This window comes from Alligator sinensis, unplaced genomic scaffold (genome assembly GCF_000455745.1).
Source record: "Alligator sinensis unplaced genomic scaffold, ASM45574v1 scaffold651_1, whole genome shotgun sequence".
Classification (NCBI taxonomy): Eukaryota; Metazoa; Chordata; order Crocodylia; family Alligatoridae; genus Alligator; species Alligator sinensis.
In genome coordinates this window covers 1,073,704-1,094,107 of record NW_005842014.1, presented here as the reverse complement: position 1 = coordinate 1,094,107, position 20,404 = coordinate 1,073,704, and the positions used below count along the sequence as shown (strand labels likewise).

Genomic DNA, 20,404 nt, shown 5'->3' with positions numbered 1-20,404 from the left:
TCCTGTCTGCAGGCATGGATTGCTCCAATAATCATCTTAGAAATAAATATTCTAAACCGCCCTGGACCATTCGTGTTTAAATCATCATCGGCAAACCCTTGCAGTTGAGGATGATTGGCTGGTCTGTGGATCCGAAGATGCCTGATGAGCCCATTCTGGGATTGACACTCTTTTGCAGCTCGGGCACATGTTTCCGCGTAGGGTGGGTGACTCTGGGGTTTGGGTTCATTTCACGAGACGCTGTTTCTGCCGCTCCTGTTTTTATGTCACCTGTTGTCATTGCGAGGTTTCAAAGTACTGAGATCCCTGCAGCAGCCTCTTCCTCTGTTTCAGCCAGTCTTGGGTGATAGTTTCCCATGAGTTAATATCAATGTTGCATTGTTTTCAAGTTGACCTTGTGGACATCCCTGTAGCATTTGTCTGCCCTCCTCTTGAACGTATACCTTGACTGAGCCGGGAGAATAAAACTTGCTTTGGGAGTCTGGAGTCGGACAGCTGGATGACTTGGCTGAGCCAACAAAGTTGATGTTGGATGATCATTGCCTTGATGCTTATGCTGTTTCCTTGCGCGAGGATGCTAACATTAGTGCATTTGTCTACCCACTGGATTCAAAAGCGGCGGTGATGGTATTTCTCCAGCAGCTCGAGGTGTCTCCTGTACATTGCCCACATCTTAGCTCGGTCAGTGTTTAATTAACATCTAATGAAACAGCAGACACTTTGGGCTGCAACCATTAGGAGGAGATATGCCGGCATATCCACGAGCGGTTCTGATTTTATCCGGTAGAAGGCAGTGAGGTACACTCACATGACTGAATATATAAACTTGCAAGGGGTTGTTTGAAGGGTATGCAGTATGTCAAGAAACAATGCATAACAAGAGATGTATCCTTATTGGCCACCCATTTGTCTCTAACCTATAGGGAAGAGGGGGAAATCCATATCTCATATCAGTTCTTACAATAGAAAAATCATACCAGGCTGAGTATAAATCACATGCATACGCAGATATAAACTGCTTCCTCATTACGGAGACGAGCAGCATTCTTCATGCCTAGGATTTTCTGGAATTTCTATGTCTTGGACGCTTGTTTAAATTATGCAAGCAAATGGCAGGAAACAGAGACATTCCAGCCATTTCAAGAGAGGCACGGCAAACAGCTAATTATTTATATCTCCCTGTGTGATCCTAAGAGTTTTGGTTCGACACAAAAATCCAGTCCCCTTGAGTCCTGGGGCTCAGCTGCGTGACATGCAGCGCTGCTCTCATAGAGGGGATGTCTCTCGCCGACGCCCATAGTCACTCCGCACTGAACGTGCAAGTTGACTCCAGAACAGCTCCTCTTTCTTGGTACTCATCTGGTGGAAAACTGAGAGGTGTCAGCCCTAAAAGGCCTGAAAATGCTGCTGGTGCATTAAATGTCTCCCTCTTGCTTCTTCAACCAAGGGCCTGTCTTTGCCTAGCTGCTGCGGCTGACCTCAGCTTCCTTGCTGTTTTAAGGGGCCTACAGCGCAGGGCCCCCTCGTTTTTCTCTCTCTCTTCTTCATCTTCTCTTTCTCAACTATCTTAAGTCCTTATCATGGGCACACATACTCCACAGTGTTCAATGAGAGTAGGAGTGGGGCCTGTCACACCTGTATGGTCCTTGGATGTTGGATTCCTCTTTATCCCAACACGCTGGACATGTCCATACTGTAGTCAGAGAGGTGACATCCAGGTCCAGGCATACCCAACCTTGCTTTAAACTAGGTGGCTCAGGCAGCAATTGTAGTGTGCCTGTTGGCAGAGTGTGGGCTCAGAGCAACGGGTAAATACTCAGGGGTTAGCCTATGTCTATGGCAGTGCCCAAGCTGGCCACATTAAAGCTGCATTCGCACCATGGGCTGCATTGTACAACAGGCCACTATCTTTCTCCTCCCCCGCACCCTCATTCACTCTCAGCTTGCTTGGACAAGCACTCAGGCCTGCTTGGAGGCAACAATCAATGATAAATCTCCTTTTGGCTTTCCTGTGAACCGGCCCTGGTGCTTTTGGAGCATCAATTGTCTCTGACAGACTGCAAAATAAAATGGGGTTGCATAAATTGGAGCCATTTCCAGAGCCAGACACTTGCTCAGCCAATTGTGAGAAGCCTTCCTGATCTGGCTGGATTACAGTGGTCATAACTCCACTTGGATGAACTGTCCTCAGCCAATGCCTCCAATGTCTTGGGCACAAACCGGCTTTTCTTTGAATGCCACTCATGATGCGGGTCTTTTATCTTCCACAAACATATTTACTGGGCTGTTGTGTGGAAAAGCTCAGCCAATGCTTAACCTCTTTGTCTTTCTTTTGCAAGGACAAAATCCATGAGATGCAAAGTTTAAAGGGGTGCCGTTTTCTTTCCCATTCAGAAATGCAAGCAGGCACTCCCCAAAGTGCCTTTCAACAGCACGATAGCCACTGGCTTTCCACCTTTTTCTTCCCCAGCTGAATTCCTGGCCAGGTCAGCACTTTTCAAAAGCCCAAGAGGCATTTGGGTTTTCTGTTCCCCATGTTATTTTTCAGTCCGAGTCACTGTAACACGTGGATGAGGTTTCATGAGGAACAAAACAGCTGCAAGACTTGCAAACTCCCCATGCAGAAGCCCAAACCGAAGCGGAGTGGCAAAGTCTTGCCTGGTAAGCAAAGATTGCAAGACAGGACCTGGGGCTATTTAATATTGTCCTGGGGGGATTTACTGTGGCCAACAGGCAGCAAGACTACACAGGCCAAAATGGCCAATAACCGCATCCGAGTCTACTACCAGTTATATGGAGCAATGGGAAGAGGTCTGCCCCGCCATCAGTAGCCCATCACCTTCTGCCACAGCTGCTGCAAATGATGCAGGATGCCCACTCCAAGCACCTGGGGCCTGGTAGGCAAGTACTTGGGCTGCCATCTCCACAGTGGGGTGTTTTCTGGGTTTCCTGAGCTGTTTTCTGCAGTCTGCTTTATGGAGGATTAAAGGGAGAGGCACTGTCCCACAATGCATGTGTATGCCACTGCAGCAGCAGCACACGCAGTCCCCATCCCCAGAAGTGGCACTGACCAAGGGGGCAGGTACAAAGTGCAGGCTTAGGAAGGAGAAATGGGACCTGAGCTGGGGGAGGAGAGGCTGGGAGAAGAGGCAACACCTGAGAGATGCAGAGAGGCTAGACCGCAGCCAGGACCAGGGAGGTAAAGCAAGGACAGAGGGGGCTGGGCTCGGGGGACGGGGAGCCACCATCGTGCTGTCAAGGGTCAAGCTTTAGCAGGACAGCAATGCACAGCCATGCAGCAGGGCACTTTGTAATGCTGTGCCTTTGTGTTGATTGAGACACAGGAGCCAGAGGCTGAGGCCAAGTCTATGCTTGATATTTTTTACCATAACCTTGTTGGCTGGAAAGAGGGGAGGGGGCATCGTGTAAAAGTCCTAGCATAGGCACAGTGAGAATGGAAGCCTATCAAGCCTGTTATACCTGGGAAGATAGATGAGCTGCATCCACGAAGGCAATACAAGCTACAGCTTCACGAGAAGGGTTTTTCCACTGTAGTTACACTGGCCCAGCCCTGGTCTGATGCAGGGAACACAGCCCGGCAAGGGAGTGGCACGGTGACTGCTGTGCTGACTTTCCCAGCAGGTCCTGCTTATTCCCTGAACAGCACTTGTACTTGGAAACCAGCCTCCATCGTCCAAGAAATACTACAGATCTGGCCCAGTGAGGCAGAGGGAGGAAGAAGAGGAGGAGAGAGAGAAAAATCACATCAAAAAACACAAGCAGGATTCAACTAGGAAAATGGGGGTAGCCAGCAGGAACTGCAGGGGCGACATCCGGAGCTTAAAGCAGTCTGTAGAGCTGTGCCCAGGGGGTATATACTACTCTATACACGCTGCCCAGCCGACTCCATTTATACAGCTGTAAAATGCGGAGAATAAAAACTTTCTTCCTCCCCCATAGCGTGAAGCCAAGGTTGAGTAATAATATCTGTTGCGTAGGGGCTTACATGAAGCAGTCAGGACGGAAGGTGTTAGGCAGGCGGCACCTGTGAACAGAGAACAATTAGATGGGAGAGACTGGCAGAGGCAGGAAATGCTCCCACACACACCTGAAGAATAGCAACCGCAGGGAAGACAGCCCGCAGCAGCCACCCACGGCCAGGGGGAGAGCTGCCAGGGAGCCACGGCGGTGGAGCTGGTTGTGCGGAGCGGACAGACTGGACCTCATTGCTCCAGCCCCTTCGGCAGCTAGAAATGGTTTTGTCAGACACGGAGGACCAGAAAGAAGTGATGCAAAGCCAAATCTCACATGAAAGAGACTAAAAAGGGGAACTCACATAAATCCACCCACTCCTGTTCCTAGTAGAGCCCATGGCACGGCTCTGGCAATTTTGGTGAAAGGCTGACTCTAAATTTAGCCTTCCAGGAAGACCAGCACATTCCTCCTGATTTCCATGAGTCGCACCTGGGGGGGAAATGTCATCCGGCGAGCTCGGTGTACTAGAGAGCGCCCTAATGACAGCTAAATATAGTCTGCATGCTCTATTTTTATCCCACTAAAATATTTACAAGGGGAACATGAGGTTAATGGGACCTGGATTCCAGCATGGATGTTTTTCATGAAAACTGACTTCTCCAAGTGACTCCTCAAGCTACAAGAGGGAGTTAATGTCAATCAGTATAAGTGCCATTGACTCCAAATGCTCTGTCCGTTCGTGCCCCAGCGGAAGAGCTGGCCCAGAATTATGCAGAGAGAAAATGATGGCAAGTTTAATGGATTCATTTAGTCACGTTTATTTGGGGCCAGCAAGTGGAAAGTGGGGTTACAACAGTGTAGGGGGAGGCTGCTTGTGCATGTCACGTCCTGGTGGGATGGGCACAGGGGGCAACACTTCCCGTTGAAGTTAGGCCAGGTGGGTGCATTCATTTGGTCCCACAAACAGAAATATTCAGACAAAGCTTTTTAAAGACTTCAGGGAAGTCCGCTGGGCTGACTTGGTTCAGTTTTATTCCTGTGTTCACAAAGGTCTTGTGGTACCAGGTACCTTCAACACTAGAGTCACGGTGAACACGTCCTTTCCCCTGCTGCACAGTGAAGGCTGAGTTAAAAGCAGCGCAGATGATCTGAGTCACAGTCTGTAGCACCCTCTTTCCATAGCACTGTAAAGTGGTGATTTGTATCTGCATCATTTATGCCAGCAGAATAAGAGACATTTCCAGTTATAGGAGGCCTGTTATCCCAGAGGAGCTGTACGAACAAGCCAGATGTCCAGATCCACCAAGATAATTATCTAGGCACTTAATTCCCATTCATTTCAAAAGAATTTAGGGCCCTAAGCCCTTGGTCCCCTGGGCTTTGGGGAAGAAGATGCTGTGGGGCCTTCTTTCTTAGCTCAAGGGCTCGGGAGCCCTCCTGAAAAGAATAAGGAACCAGTTGCCTCAATTCTCTGTGCTCTGTTCACTTCCCACGTGGCACCTCCCATGCCACGTAGAAGACATATCGCTCAATGGCTCTGGAAGTAAAATATTCTCCTATTTCCTCTGTCCAGAACAAAGCAGGTCAGCATCGCAAGCTACTACTGAGAAATCCTGGAGGTGCCAAAAGCACCTGCCTGTACATCCTTATGTCACTGCAGCTAGGACTCAGACACGGACTCGCACTGAAAAGAACCATCTTGAATAACGGAGCGGCTTAAAAACCTACTCGTGTATCTCTGGCCTACCTCCGTTATGAATGCACTGCCCCACCTACAGCTGTGTTCACTGGAGAATTAACTTCATTATCTTCTAAACTCTTAATCGCCGCACGCACCAACTACCAGTGATCATATCTCTCCCTGTATTTCCCGGCTCGCTCCCTCCACCCTTCCCCATTCTGGCCTTGTCAATGCAGCTCTCCCTTCTTGGCTGCCACTGCACCAGCTAGCTTGCCCCGTTGGTCCAACGCCTGTGTTTCTACTTCCCCCTTCTACACTGCGGCTCTGAAGTCACACGCCTGTGGTGGGGGATTCACCGCCCTTCTACTCCACTCTTGTGACTATGCAATGGTTAGATCTAAATTCATAATTACATATGTGCTGCTGGTTTGGAACGGCATTGACTGGAGCGTCCTTGCCTGGAAGCTGCGGTTCTCCGTCCACAACAGGCACAGAACGGGTTAAGTAGATGACGGCACTCTGCAGATGGACAGGGATGGCTGCTGATGCCAAAAGCTCTGGTGCTTTTCACCATGCACAACCGTCTGCTAAGAATGGGAACGTGATAGCCTCTAATCACTCAACGCAGACCACTCACTGCACAGCTGCAGGGTGGGGTCTGCAAAGCCAACCAGGATGCTCAGTTCCCTCCTTTAAATTTAGCATGAACCCGACATACAAATCCATTATTCAGCTTTGAAACTCTCAGCTGTAAGCTTTAGGCCCACATAGCCCTGGCTGGATGGGATGCCATGACCAAATGGATCTGATACTGCAAGTGTTGCTGCTTTGCCTTCAGAGCTGTTCTACCTAGAAGCCAGGGTTGTACCTAGAACAACTCTGAAGGCAAGGGTGGTGGTGGAAGAGCACGTGAGGCATCTCCCGATGACTCTACAAGCGTGGGTTTAAGCATCAATCCAGACTCTCCTCTAGCTGACCGGATGGAAATGGGTTGCTTGTCACTTAGGCTGGGGAGTCAAAAATGTCTAATTAATACGCTGCTACCCATTGCTCCATTATGTGCTACTGTCTACAGCAGGGGTGTCCAACTCACCTGGCACTGTGGGCTGGACGAGCTGGTCCACAGGCCAGATCAGGCCCATGAACTATGTCCCCCCCACCACTTTCCCTCCTCCCGGTGCCCGCATGCTGATCCAGCAGAGGCAGCACTCACCCAGGGGTGTTCTGGGACCAGCCTGAGGAGGGGCCATGAGCAGCGCAGACTAGGACCCAGCCGGAGCAAGGAGCATGGGGGTGCACGTCCCGGGCAGTGTGCATGGGGATGGTCTGATGCAGCAGAAGGGATAGCACCACGGGTCGGATTATGGGGCTCCATGAGCCAGATCCAGCCTGTGGGCTGCATGCTTGACACCCCTGGTCTACAGTAATGGGTGTCCCTTCACTGCACTGGAAAAATGTGTTGCTAGGCTGATGTGGACATTTAACTTCCTTTGATCCTCCACCCTAGATTGATCATGTACGAGATGGCCAGGTTAGTTCTTAAGCAGCACCATCTCTCAGCATGGTAGTGGAAGGCATAAGAAACAGCAACCAGAAAGAGGGGAAGGGGAGATATGGCTAAAACCCTAATAAATACCAGCTTTCGCAGACTATGCTGTGAAATGTGGTATTTTCCACACCCGGGCTCTTAAGCTCCTGAGTAAGCCATCTGGCAGAGGCCTTGACAAAAAACTTAAACCACCTTTAAACGCTCCACGGCTGCACATCAGCTGATGTCTGCCGTCTTGGCACTACTGGCATGAAGGGTGTTTTCTAAAAGTTTTGGAGGGGAGCGTTTACTAAATCAGGAGCTGGAGCTCACATCATCATGGCCAAGTGCTGCTACAGACAAGCTAAGCTTATATTGCTCAGCGATTAGGGGCATCTGGGTCTCGATAAAACCAACGCAATGGACCTAGACCAGGATGAGGATGTTGGATAATCTCTTAACACACGGGTTTTTAACTGGGTTCTGTCTCTGCCTGAGTCTTAAATCTTTTTTCTTATTATTATTATCTTTGCTATTACACTGGGTCCGCAGACGAGCACCAGGTGCAGGAAGATTGATGTTGAGGCTGCTCTATGATTTTAATTTTAATTTTGTTGCCTATAGGATGGCGCAATGGCAGATTAATCCACAGTTATTGCCACATACATCCCTGCTACATAATTTACTCGGGAGGATTGCAAAGTATTTAGATCCTGTTTATGATACAGTGGAACGTGGCTAAAACAAAAAAGGGAGCATCATACATTTATTAACGCAATGATAGAGCATGGTTGCTTGCATTAACGGGAGGTGGGTCATAGAACTGGGTCATCCAGCCCTGTGTTGCTGGGAAAGCTGTTAAAGATGCTTTAGCCCAGGGAAAGGAAACCGCACCATAGTCAGACTGGTGCGGACTGTGGGGGGTTTTCCCTTCCTCTGTAGCAGGGGTGTGGAAATCTTCCTGGCATCTCTGAGTTTATTTTAGCAACCTTTGCAAGGGTAGGACATTGGCCACTATGTCCTCCCTGCTTTACTCATGGCATGTTGGGGTGCTATATCTTGTGGCTGTGTCAGGGTTGATTGTGTAGTTTTAATACTAGGTTAGACAAGGATATGTATAGGGTGGTTTGAATAGGGATGATCCTCCCTCAGGCAGGGGGGTGGACTGGATAACCTCTGGAGGTCCCTCCCAGCCCTATTTTCCCATGATATAATTCTACGATAGAATCGAATCTTTCCTAATATAACATTTTTCTTGTTCTTAGCATCCTGCATACAAATGTATCACAAGAAACCACAACATGCAAAACTTAAAATGCAAATACTACCAAACATGATACATTCAAAAGCAATAACTTCCTGGCAAACATGTTCTCCAGATTAAATCTTTTAGAATTGGTGCCAACTGGGAGGTGATATTTTTAGGTTACACAGGAGTTTTCAGTTTCAATCAATTGTATGCTTCATCTATCAATAGGTTCCTGTATATTGTTTAATCTAAAATCATGAACATAACTCTTCCATTTCAAATTAATACCTGATAATTTGCATAGGGTCAGATGCTCCCATTTCTAGGCACATGGAATAGAGCTGTTTGTGGAGTTAATTCCTGTTCCATGAATCAGGGTGAAGTCAGGCCCACAGCAAGAATAATGTGACATACTGGGAACATCTACATGTGTACTAATGTAACACAATAAATGCCAACACACCTCACGCCAGAGTTTATTGCTCCCAGGTGCAGCATTTACATGCATGCCCAGGACCGTAGCACACTGAACCAGGATGGTGCAGCCCCAGCTGGCAGGGGGTCCAAGACATGAGCCTGCCAGCTCAGCTCGACGTGCCACGGAGAGGCTGGTTGGGGCACAAGGTGCTACAACGAAGGGCTAGCCAGTAGGCAGCCCCCACACTGCAGCACCCTCATGCCCCAGCCAGCCCCGTCACCATCTACATGTGTGTTGTGGCAGAGTAAATAACTCCACCATAGGATAGTACTTGTGTTGAGCAGTACTATCCTACAGCAGAGTTAATTAGTGTACGAGGCCAGAGCCTAATAGGGACACACGTGTAGACAGTGACACCTTACAGTGGAGCTAATTAGTCAACTCTGCAGTAAAGCGTCTCATGTAGCTTATATAAGACTAGAGACAATAGAGCCATTTTGCTGACATGTACATCCACGGTAATGATCCCCTTGACTTCAAAAGAGGGTGGAGTCAGGAATTCAGGAAGGAAAACAGAAAGGGAGACTATAGATGAGTATTGTGGGGAGTGTCACAACCCAAAGTTGTGTTTTTTTTTATTTGAGTGTGCTTCGGCATCGCTAAATCATGTTCCCGCCAAATTGCAGCTCTTTTGCACGATGGAGTGTTCTGCTGCAACAGAGAACCCGCGTGCAGGAGAGTATTTCCCGCCAGTTCTGTAGCTTTCTTTGCATAGTGCATTTCTTTTGCATTATAGCAATGCGCGATGCAAGGAGTCACTGCCATTTGTATTAGGATTCGCACCACATTATTGGCCAGTCTTAATGTAAGCACACGTGGCGGCTAGCTATTGGCTTGCTAGCCGTACAAAAGGCTTGGGTGGTTTCCGCCCAAATCGGAGAGAGAGAAAGCACGTGGAGTTCGGGAAAGGAGCGTGAGGATCTCTAAGCGCTGCTGATCCCTTCGAACCCAGCTTTTTCCTTAAGAGGGCAACAGAGGTTTAATTTGTCGAACACACAGAGCTTCAAGAACTCCGCGGGACTTATTTACCGTCCCCTCGGAGCCTTAACGACTCCGAGGCAACTAACCTCTAGCCTCTCCCCATTGCCGATCGCAGCCCAGACGTATCCCTATCCTAAGGACCCCATTGTCGAACCCACGGAGTCTTAACAGCTCCGGGGGACCTGGGAACCGAGTAACACTCACGGAGATACAGCTGCTCCGTGGGAACGAATTCTTGAACCCCGCGGAGCCCGATTCACTCCGGGGTCAAGGAACCGAGTCTATTAGAGTCCTCCACCGAGAACTCAATCGGAGCTGAGCCTGGAAAGCTGACCAGCCTACACCGCGACCACCTTGGGTGTAAGTAAATAATCTTTTCAATCAACCATTACGCCTCCGTGACTGATTCTAGCTAGAGCGTGTCATACCGCACCACGGTCTTTTCCAACCCCATGTACCCGGGCTACCGGCCACAGCCTGTGTACACACAAAGACGGGTCCCCGGCTCGCCCCGGCTTGCACATGGCGACCCAGATAGGATCGGGAGAGAGCTCGCACATGGCGATCCAGGCGGGATCGGGAGTCTGCCCGCACAGGGAGAAGGGAGGGAGTGCATGGAGAAGTGCCATGGAACCACACTCCCAGGTCTCAGAAGGGTGAGGGGCCAGGAGGCAGAAGGGAGGCATGGGTGCAGACAGGATTAGGGGTATGGAGGGATGAAATGGGTGTAGAAGTGGGTGAAAGAACAGTGGGGCATGTCAAGGTTTGCCAGGCTGAGAAGACCCTGAAGATGAGTGTGTGGGGTCATGGAGGATAGGGAGATTGATAGTCAGGACTGGTTTGCTGCAACCAGTGTAACGGAGTGCTCTTTGGGTATTTTGCCTCTAATGAAGTCACGGCATTTTTACAAAATGCAAGACTTGAAACTGGTCTTTCTGCCAAACTGATGGTGGAGCCTGTTGCATCAGGAGGCATGAACCCATACATGCACACCATACATACAGGATGCAATTGTCAGTAGGAGGGGCAGAGGTCAAGCTGTGGTGTTCATATCTAATCCAAACCTCCCCCCAAATCAGAGGGCCCTAGGGCAATCTTCTGGCTTGGACCAGAGTTGGGCACATGGTGGGGAAAACACGACTTACCAACTTGTGCACAAAACCTGACTCATTAGTGGAACCTACTATATTTGTTCTGTGGTAACTAGCTACATATGAAGCCGATTAGTGCTCAAATTCCTGGGTGTAATGGTCAGACAAGGTTCCTTGGGTGAATTTGATATCTTTTATTAGACCAACCCAAATGGTTGGAGAATAGTTATTAAGCAAGCTTTTGGGTTCAAAAACCCTTCGTCAGGCTAAGGAAGCTTCAGCAGTTGGTGTGTGCTCTTCCTGGATGGAATGAAAAGTAAAGGTGTAATGGTGACGTTCTTTAACGAACATATTACTTTTGTCCATTGTGTTTGTACAGTGCTGGACAGCAAGGGTTTATTGTGGTATGCAGTGCATGAGAGCACAGCTTCAGTGAGCATTATATTACATTTTCTTTCTGGACTGGACTGAATGTGTGGTTCTGTATGTTTTTATTAGTTGCTTTTGATTTTATAAAGAAGTTCGGGTTATGTTTAGGAGAACTGTCCTTTCCAAAACAAGACTATGAAATGGGTTAAGCAAACATATGTAATGTAGAAAGAACATAACTGTTTGCATTAAGAATGTATTTCTGCTTTATTAGCTTGGCTGCTCTGGTGTCTATGAGATTTCCTTCTAATCTTTCCCTTTTAGTTAGGTATTATGGAATATAGTGCTTAATTGTCAACTGAAATCATTCCCTAGGACCACTGCTTCCTCATGTGATGAGCTGAGTCTTGCTATGGCACTGTACTGCATGCATACTAAGCCAGTTCTCTTAACACAGTGGTCCCCAAAACACTGGTGCCCCACGGGAATTTCCCAGGTGTCTATACAATGTATATATTTTGAGAACCATAAAGTTTGGGGAGGCAAGCGAGGAAAGCTGACCTGGGAAGAAGATGCCCCCCATGTCTCTAGCATGACAGGTAAAAGAACCACTGTAGAGAACTAAACCTGGCTGAAAGACTTTCAGATGAGTAGAAGAAGAAAAGAAAAGGATTGTTGGTTTGCTGATATTGTCTAATAAAGAGCTTGCAGCACAGTACCAAGTCCAGGAATCTGTGATATTCAGAGTCACATCAAACATGAAAAGGGAAATTTGTAGTCATGGTGACCCTGTGATAGAGCTGGGAAGATCCACTTCATTTAAAATCATGTGTTGTGATGAGAGGTCCTGGACCTACTAGTGACTTCCTGCAACTCAGCCCTACATCATCTCAACTCTTTTTGTATGTCCCCACCTTCCCACTCCCACCCACTGTACATACGGACTCCCATAATTAAAAATGCTAAAACTTGAGTTTAAAAAATTCAACAATTGAAACATAAGGTGATACATTTCAGGCATCGGGATCTAAGAGAAAAATATCTTGGAGTTGCTCCAGACATCTCCATAATTACTGCTAACAGTGAACTTGGGTAAGGAAAACCAAGATCTGGGAAGCCATCTTTTTAATGTTCTAAGCTGCTATGATTTAATTTCCCTATATAAAACAATACAGAGAGAAACTATGATCTCATTTCCTTAGGTTTGTATTTTTTTCTTATTTAATGAGGCAATAAACCTTTCGATTCTTCTGTTAATCTTGCAATTGTTTATGGAGCAGGATGTGAATACCAGCTCCAGGAGTATCCTTTAGCAAATTGTTGTCCTAACTGTATTAGATCTTTGGAAACCTGAATTCATACAGCTGGCTCTAGCTGTGCGTTCACTGGCCAAAGGCCCCGGCCAGCAAAGCAAATCTGGGCTGTTTTATTACCGATTCATTTCAACACCCTTGGAGAAATCTGGGCCTAGTGAAATCAATGGGAATTTTGCCACCAACTTCCATGAGGCCTTGATTTCACTCCCAGCTTCCAGCAAGACAGCACGCTATATTAGTTGCACATTCCTGTGCATATACCTCTTGGATCCCACACAAACTCAGAACCGCTCCAGCAGTAGTGCAGTCCTTCATTTTTGTTGGAGTCTCCTTCATTTTGATAGCTTTCCTGTTTGCCACTCCAGAGTTTCTTGCTTATCTACAATGTACCACACGAGGCTCCCAGTACTATTGGCACTGTGTGTACCAAAGAAAAAAACCAAAAAAACCCCCAAAACATAGGCAGAGGTGATACCTAGGGTGCAGACAGACATAACATGTAAACTGTTCCATGACTGTCACCAGCTGGAAACTGGTTCACAGTTGTCCGGGTCAAGTGGGTAGGTGTCTGCACTGAAGCTGTGAAGGGTTCAAAGTATGGCCTTCCCCTTTTAGGCACTGCGGTGCTGTTGAACCACCACCAGGGGATGGTGGTGACTGCTCAACTCAATGCTCACGGAGTTCAACAAAGACCCATTCCTGCACTTGACCAAACCTGTGTGGCGGTGCGCTTACTCCCTAAGTGGGAGTGCCCTTGTGAGTGTGTAGGACGGGGAAGCTGCCTGGACCACTGCGCTGGGAGGTTGGGGGCTCAAGGGGCAGCTTTCTGCTGCTTTTTTCAATGGCCACATTGCCAACACACTGTATCAGAAACCAAATCGACCACTACAGATATTTTCATGCTACCAGCTTTTACTCGAAGCATACAACTAGATCCATCGTCTACAGCCAAGCTGCACATTACAACCGTATCTGCTCCGATCCCACCAACTAAGATGAACACCTTAAGGATCTGGAGCAAGGATTCCTAAAATTACAATTATATTCCCAAACTGTAGCCACTCAAATCAACAAAGCCAGAATTGGACCTTGCTCCAAACTGGTACAGTACCAGCCCTGGGACAGGGACAACAGAATCCCTCTGGTTGTCACCTACAGCTCCCAGCTTGAGCATCCTAAGGCACATCATTAATGGCCTCCAACCCCTCCTGAAAAAGGATGACCATTCTGAAGCAGGCTTTGGGGACAAATCCCAATGACAGGCCCCCCAACCTCAAACAACACCTCTCAAGCAACAGATTAACTCCTGTCCTCATCAAACCACCAGGCCTTGCAATGGATCCAAGTGCCTGCTGTGCTCTCAAATCAATACAGAACAAATAATCACCAGACCAAATGACAAGGAGTACAATGTTTGAGGTTCATTTACCTAAGACTTGAGCAACATCATATGCGCCCTTGTCTGCTTATAATGTCTGTCTGCTCTCTACATTGGCCAGACAGGGTGATCTCGCAGTGCAAGAATGCATGAACACATCATCTGCAAAAAAGACAGAGGCCTGTGGCAGAGCATTTCCGCCTTGCTGGACTCTCCATTGACCTCAAGATTGCTCTTCTCAGGCAACAACATTTTAAAAACCAGTTTGAACCAGAAACTGCGGATCAAGAAATTATCCACAGACTAGAACGTATCAAGTAAGGTTTAGACGGGGACTATGGATTCGTACCCTATTACCTGGATCAGCTTTTTTGTCTCCTTTGTTCCTATGGGTTCTTTGCTTGTTTGCTTCTCCCACCACTGTCCCCCTGCCCCCTTCCTCTACCTCCTCTTTCCCCGGCTTCTAAATTCAAATCACTCGCTCCACGTGATACCCTGCTCGGTGCTGTCCTTGCACAGCATTTGACCAAATGAACTCAAGTTCACAAAAGCTTGTGTTTGCTACGTATCTTATTTTGTTAGTCTATATGGTGCATCTCTACTCTGCCTTCTGCCTGACTTCAGATGAACATGGCTTGCTACCTCTCTCTGCTTAAAGAGCTGGTCAGTGTTATTGCATTGGTGGCACTGGACAACTTGGACAGCCTCCCAGGCACACAGAAGCAGGGCTCCAGGCAGCTCCTCCCCTCACCTGGCCATCTCCCACCCCAAATAAACCCCTAATTTCTAGAATCCTGGTCAGCTGCCACCAGTGGAAGGGAACCGGCCTGCTTTTTAAAAGTGGCTGAGAGCTGCCCCCGGCCAGGGAAGCTGCAGTCAGAGTTCTGGCTACGTATTGTGTGGGTATTGGTGTGGGGGTCAGGAGTGGTACAGCGTGGGATGCCTAGAGGTCCAACCAGGCACGAGTCATGGAAAGCTCCACCTGATTATCCAGGTATACTTCTGAAATAGTTCAGGAGGTTTAAACCATCCTAAACTGGTTGGCACACCTGGACACTTGAGATTTTAACCGCATTTAACCAGTGTAAGTGTTAAGTCTGTTCACACCTCTAGGCAGGAAAGTTTAACTTTGCTCACAGACCCCTCAGTGGTTGAGGGCAAATGCTGTTCATGTAGAGCATGGGTCCCAACCTTTTTAGACTCGTGGCACCTGGTTCATGTGACCAAACTCTGGAAGAGACTCCCCGCGGGCATGGTGCTTGAGCGGTGCTCCTAGTCTGTTGCTTGAGACACCTACCCTGGAGATGTTCAAAAGGAGACTGGACAAAAACTTTGCTGAGATTATTTGCCCCCAGCAGTCTTTCCTGCCCAGAGCCCGGGGGCTGGACCCAATGATCTCACGAGGTCCCTTCCAGCCCTAAACTTCTGCGAACCTGTGAATCACCCCTGGATAAACTTGAGTCACTTCCAAGATAATGCCAGTTCTTAGTTTTCTTTTTCTTGACAACAAAAATAGAATAGAACGGTTTTTCTGTTGCAAAGAACTGAGAAAGACCACAGCTATGGGTTTCTGTTAGAAATATTTGGATTTATCTAGTGAATCGTGCTTGTAAACCTAACAGTGCTAAGATTGTGTGGTGCCTTTGAAAGGATCTGCAGGCACACCTGGGTGCTATGGCACCCTGGTTGAGAATCTCTGAGGTAGAGGATGCCATGACAGCAGCATAGCCTTTTTCATGATTGCAAGCAACAAACTCAGGTCTTTTTTTTTATTGCAGTTTTATTGAGAAATGTCCTTACAGTGTAAAGTACAGTTTATTTTAGTCTAAAAGGATAGCCGATAGATTATTATGCTTGACTCTTTCTGAGTATTTTACTTAGCCGGATGCAAAGTTAAACTGAATGAGGAAGTTTGCTGAAGGCTGCTGGTAGCTTGTTCAAGATCCTAAAAATGTTACAATAATGGAAGCGACTGTACCTGTGTGTGTGACACAGCTGCACAGATCAACCAATCTACACTTCAGCATAATATTCTATTTGCTATAAGCCACTTTGTCTTCCCCTGATTGGCTGGGTGTGTCTTGAGAATTAACCCTTACACTTGATTCTTGACCCAGGCTGCTTTCAGTAGATTGCTGTCCATTAGCTGTTTTGCCTGAAACCAGAATATAGAAAAAATTAAAATAAACATACCATTTTTATTGATGCAGCATTTGAACACTGCAGGCTGAGATGAGAGTAAGATGCTTTATTAACGACAGTTTAACAAGAACATTTTTATACATCTGTAAACATTGAAGGCAGCCAATTTTCATTTAGTAGCCCCAAGTAGCATTAAAGAAATGGCAGCTCAATTAATGCTAAATGAATGACCAGGATACTAACATATTTTAAATAACTGTCCCTGGAATGTATAATTTAATTTCCAGCAAGTCAGTGGCTTACTGTCTGCAACCTTGTTTCACAGATGGAGTTTGCATCCAGGATACTGTCCAAGCAGAGGTCACTGGAGGGCTTGGTTTGGTTGTGTGTTTACATTTCATGTAGCTTAACCAGAATATGTTTGTGTGGCAGGCCAATATGGCTAGGGACAGACAATAGACATAAACCGGTTTAAGTGATCATTAATAATGGCCACAAGCTAGCAGAGAGCAGATTTAGATTGGACATTAGGAAGAACTTCTTCACAGTTCGAGTGGCCAGGGTCTGGAACGGGCTCCCAAGGGAGGTGGTGCTCTCCCCTACCCTGGGGGTCTTCAAGAGGAGGTTAGATGAGTATCTAGCTGGGGGCTAGACCCAGCACTCTTTCCTGCTTATGCAGGGGTCGGACTCGATGATCTATTGAGGTCCCTTCCGACCCTAACATCTATGAATCTATGAAACTGGTTTAAACCTGTAACAGAACAGATGTTCAGTGCACATAAGCCAGTCTTAAAATGGCTGAAACTGGTTTGAGATAAACCTGGTTAAATGTAGTATCAGACTTAACTGATTTGGGTCAAACCGGTTTATGTAATGTCTGTCCCAGACTCCTTGCTGGTTTAAGTTAAATCAGACTGCCCCAGCATCCCAGCATGCTCTCTGGGCTGGGTGGAGCACTCTGATCCACAGCAGGGCTGGCCCCTTCCCTCTGCTCCCTGGCTGGAGCTTCAGCAGAGACTTGCAGGCACAGCAGGGTCTGCCTGGCTTACCCTGCCCCATCCCTCGACCCCCAGCACCACTTGCTGCTCAAGCAGGGATCCCTCCTTCCTCTCTCCCACAGCAAGAACGGTAGCCAGCATGTGTTATGCTACCTAATGCTAAGAGGTGTCTGTGTAAGGCAGACATGACAGTGTCAGCTTAGGGCTTTTTGGAGCTAATTAACAGGTACCTGGTTATGGCCCTCCTTGGAATGCTCCATTCCCTGGAAAAAGTTGTTTAAGAAGAGTTTGAACCAATGAGAGAGGCTTTGTTTCCTGATGGGGTGCTAAATGATGATAACAGAGCTGATAAATGCTCTGTTATCAAGAAGGGGTGGGAGGGAACCCTTCCCTAATCAGAGTGCCCTAATAGGGCCTGGCCATGCCCTCCTCAGCTCAGCCCTGTGGAAGGGAAGGGAGGGCAGCTTAGCATCCCCCAGCTTCTAGCCCAAGCCACTGCAGGCATGTGCCTGAATTTCCTCAGTCGAGAGGGGATGTCTGTACAGTTACAAACTGGTTCAGCCTAGCCAGGTTAGACTAACCTGCAAATATTGAATCAATTCAGACTCAGGCTTTTTGAATGTCTGCATTCCACCTATCCTGCTTCTGGGGATGAGCTCAGTATTCTGTAATGCAGCCCACCCTAGAGTGCAATACAGATGTCTATATATCCATAAGCATTCCACAATTTTTTCCTTTATGGCCACTAGTTTCACTTCTGGTTTTGAGGAACACCAAACAACCAGGAACCCAAACATCAAAGCTGCCTCTAGGTTTACAATGAAAATCAGTCCTGGGAAAGTTTGGTCAAACCCAAAACTTTTTAAACATTATGGCCTGCCTAATCCTAACTCAACTGTCCCCTCCATACATAGTTTGCTAATCAGTGGGCATATCTACACATGCAGCAGACTGTGCATTTGTTACTACACAGTCATTTAGTACTTGCTTAGGCAAGCTACCGTGCAGTCCCGTTGCCACATGGCTATTTTTAGCTGCTACTGCGCAGTAGCAATGACCTACTGCGCAGTAGCGCATTGCTACTGCACAGTAGCATTGGTGTCACACTTCATGCCTGGCAATGTTATGCCACCATAGCAATGAGCTACAGCACAGTAGCTTGTTGCTACAGCAATGTAATGTCTCATGATTATTACATCTATCTGCCCATAATTTTAAATACATGCAGATAAATTGTTCCATATAATCCTATATCCTGGAGGTTTGATTCTGGAAGCTAGAATCCAGAATTACTTGGATAGATTGGAGAGATGGTCCATATTCAATCAGATGCTTTTAAAAATAGTGTTAAGATCATGAATCCTGGTTAAATGTCTTCGCCAGTACAAGTCTTTTAGGATAGGTCATGTATAGGACTATTTCTTCAAGCTCAGAGAATTGTAGCATAGACAGAACCAGGAGGTGGAAAAACTCTATCCTAACTATGCAGTTGGTCCAATAAAGAATATCACCCTAAGAAATCTTTGCCAGTGTCATAATTCCTGGAATATATGGCTACAACATCACTTTAATGCTACCAAATTAGTTAACAAAGGAAGGATTTGGTCACCCGAATAATGAGTCAGAGGATCATCATTGTAATGCATACCATTTTTGTTTGCACAGACATGAGTGATAGGAGGGACAAGGTCACAGCTGCTCTGGCTTTTATGCTCTTGCATGAAAACATGAAGACTTACAGGGTGCCTGCCCAGCCACAAAGGATGCTACTATGCATACAATTTGTACTTGGGAGCACAAGGAGGATGTGTACATGCTCTGGGTTCTACATGCTAAGCAGTCTTGTTGCAACCTTACTGAAGAGAAAGGTTCCTTCATCTATGCTTCTGCCTCTACAGTTTACCTATGCACTCACAACCTATTGGGTTATCAACACTTCAGTATCTGAGCACTTCTCATTAGTTAAAAGTGGCAGTATTGCATAATCAGGTATGATGAGCCTTTGTCTTTAGACAACATCCACCTTATGACTGAAAACAGCAGAAGGCAAGGTAGAGATGCACCTTATAGACTAACTAAAGAGCAGTCATATGGAGGGCTACGTTTTCCATAACTAATCTGGGGCTATGTTTTCCATAACTAATCTGGGCAGAGATTTTTCTTCTTATGGGGGCAGGCAGCAATTTGTGCAGCAAGACTGCTGTTGTCATGGTGTTAAGGTTTGACATGACTGGGAAGACTTTATGATGACACTCTGTCTCTTACAAAACGACAAAATATTGTCTGCTTACCTGTAGATTCTTTGAGTGTTTCAATATAATCAGACCAGAAAGAACATTCTGCTTTTTTCAATCCTTTGCGGTTCGGTAAGGAAACAGTGAACTCCTTGTAGTTATCGCCGTTAGCATGTGGCAGGAACATGGGCCATATGGACACAGACCTTGTGAGTTTACTTGAGAAGCTACGAGGGTAATTTGGATCTCTGAACAAAAAGAAATAGAAATGATTGTAACAAAACAATGGCATGAAACATTATTGGCTTATTAAACGTCATTGGGAAGGAAGAGAATTGGCTGGCGGCTCTAGGGAATGCAGAAATAGTACTTTTCACTTCTGGTTCTCTAGTTCAAATTCATCCCAGACTGATAGAAATTGTAACCATTATCTTCTGACAATGGTTTGTTGGCCTGTGTTCAGTTCCTAATGGCTAGGCACTCATCACACAAATACCATCAGAGCTAGCACGCTCGTCAGCCACCTCAGCAGGAGTTAAGAATCAAAACAATCTTTGGACATATAAAGCTATAGTTTCCAAGTGGACGCCCTCATTTGGATCTAGCGCTAGCCATTATACATGGACATAATTCATTAGACTAGCGTCGGGGGTTATTTGCCAGGCAGTGTAGTAAAGGTTATCCCACATCTGCCTGTGGTTTTCCCATTGTTCTGAACAAGAACTTGAGATCACAATGTTCAGACACAGTTACCTAAATAAAGCTCTATAAACTATGTCATGACAGCTGGAGCTCCTTTTTTCTTTTCAATGGAATTTGTATGTGCCAGAATTTTAGGTTTGAAAATTTGGCCACATCCTTCAAACACAAATGGTCAAAGCCTTGCCTAGGTGGACAGGGATTACTCGAATAAAGGCATCTTCTGCCTTAACTTGGCTTTTTATGATATACCTCTCAATCCTCAAAATTGAATATAATTAAATT

General features: G+C 46.8%; 1 protein-coding gene across 1 annotated transcript in view; it reads right to left on the bottom strand.

Annotated features, from left to right (window-relative positions):
- Window positions 1-15,829: 15,829 nt before the first annotated feature.
- TG (thyroglobulin) overlaps window positions 15,830-20,404 on the bottom strand; it is a 209,880-nt gene continuing 205,305 nt past the window's right edge. Inside the window, exons 46-47 of the mRNA XM_006021995.3 lie at window positions 19,478-19,668; window positions 15,830-16,201 (exon numbers count right to left, since the gene is read on the bottom strand). Of these exons, the coding sequence (XP_006022057.1) occupies window positions 16,080-16,201; window positions 19,478-19,668 (313 nt within the window). The 3' untranslated portion in view covers window positions 15,830-16,079. The remainder of the gene's footprint in view (window positions 16,202-19,477; window positions 19,669-20,404) is intronic.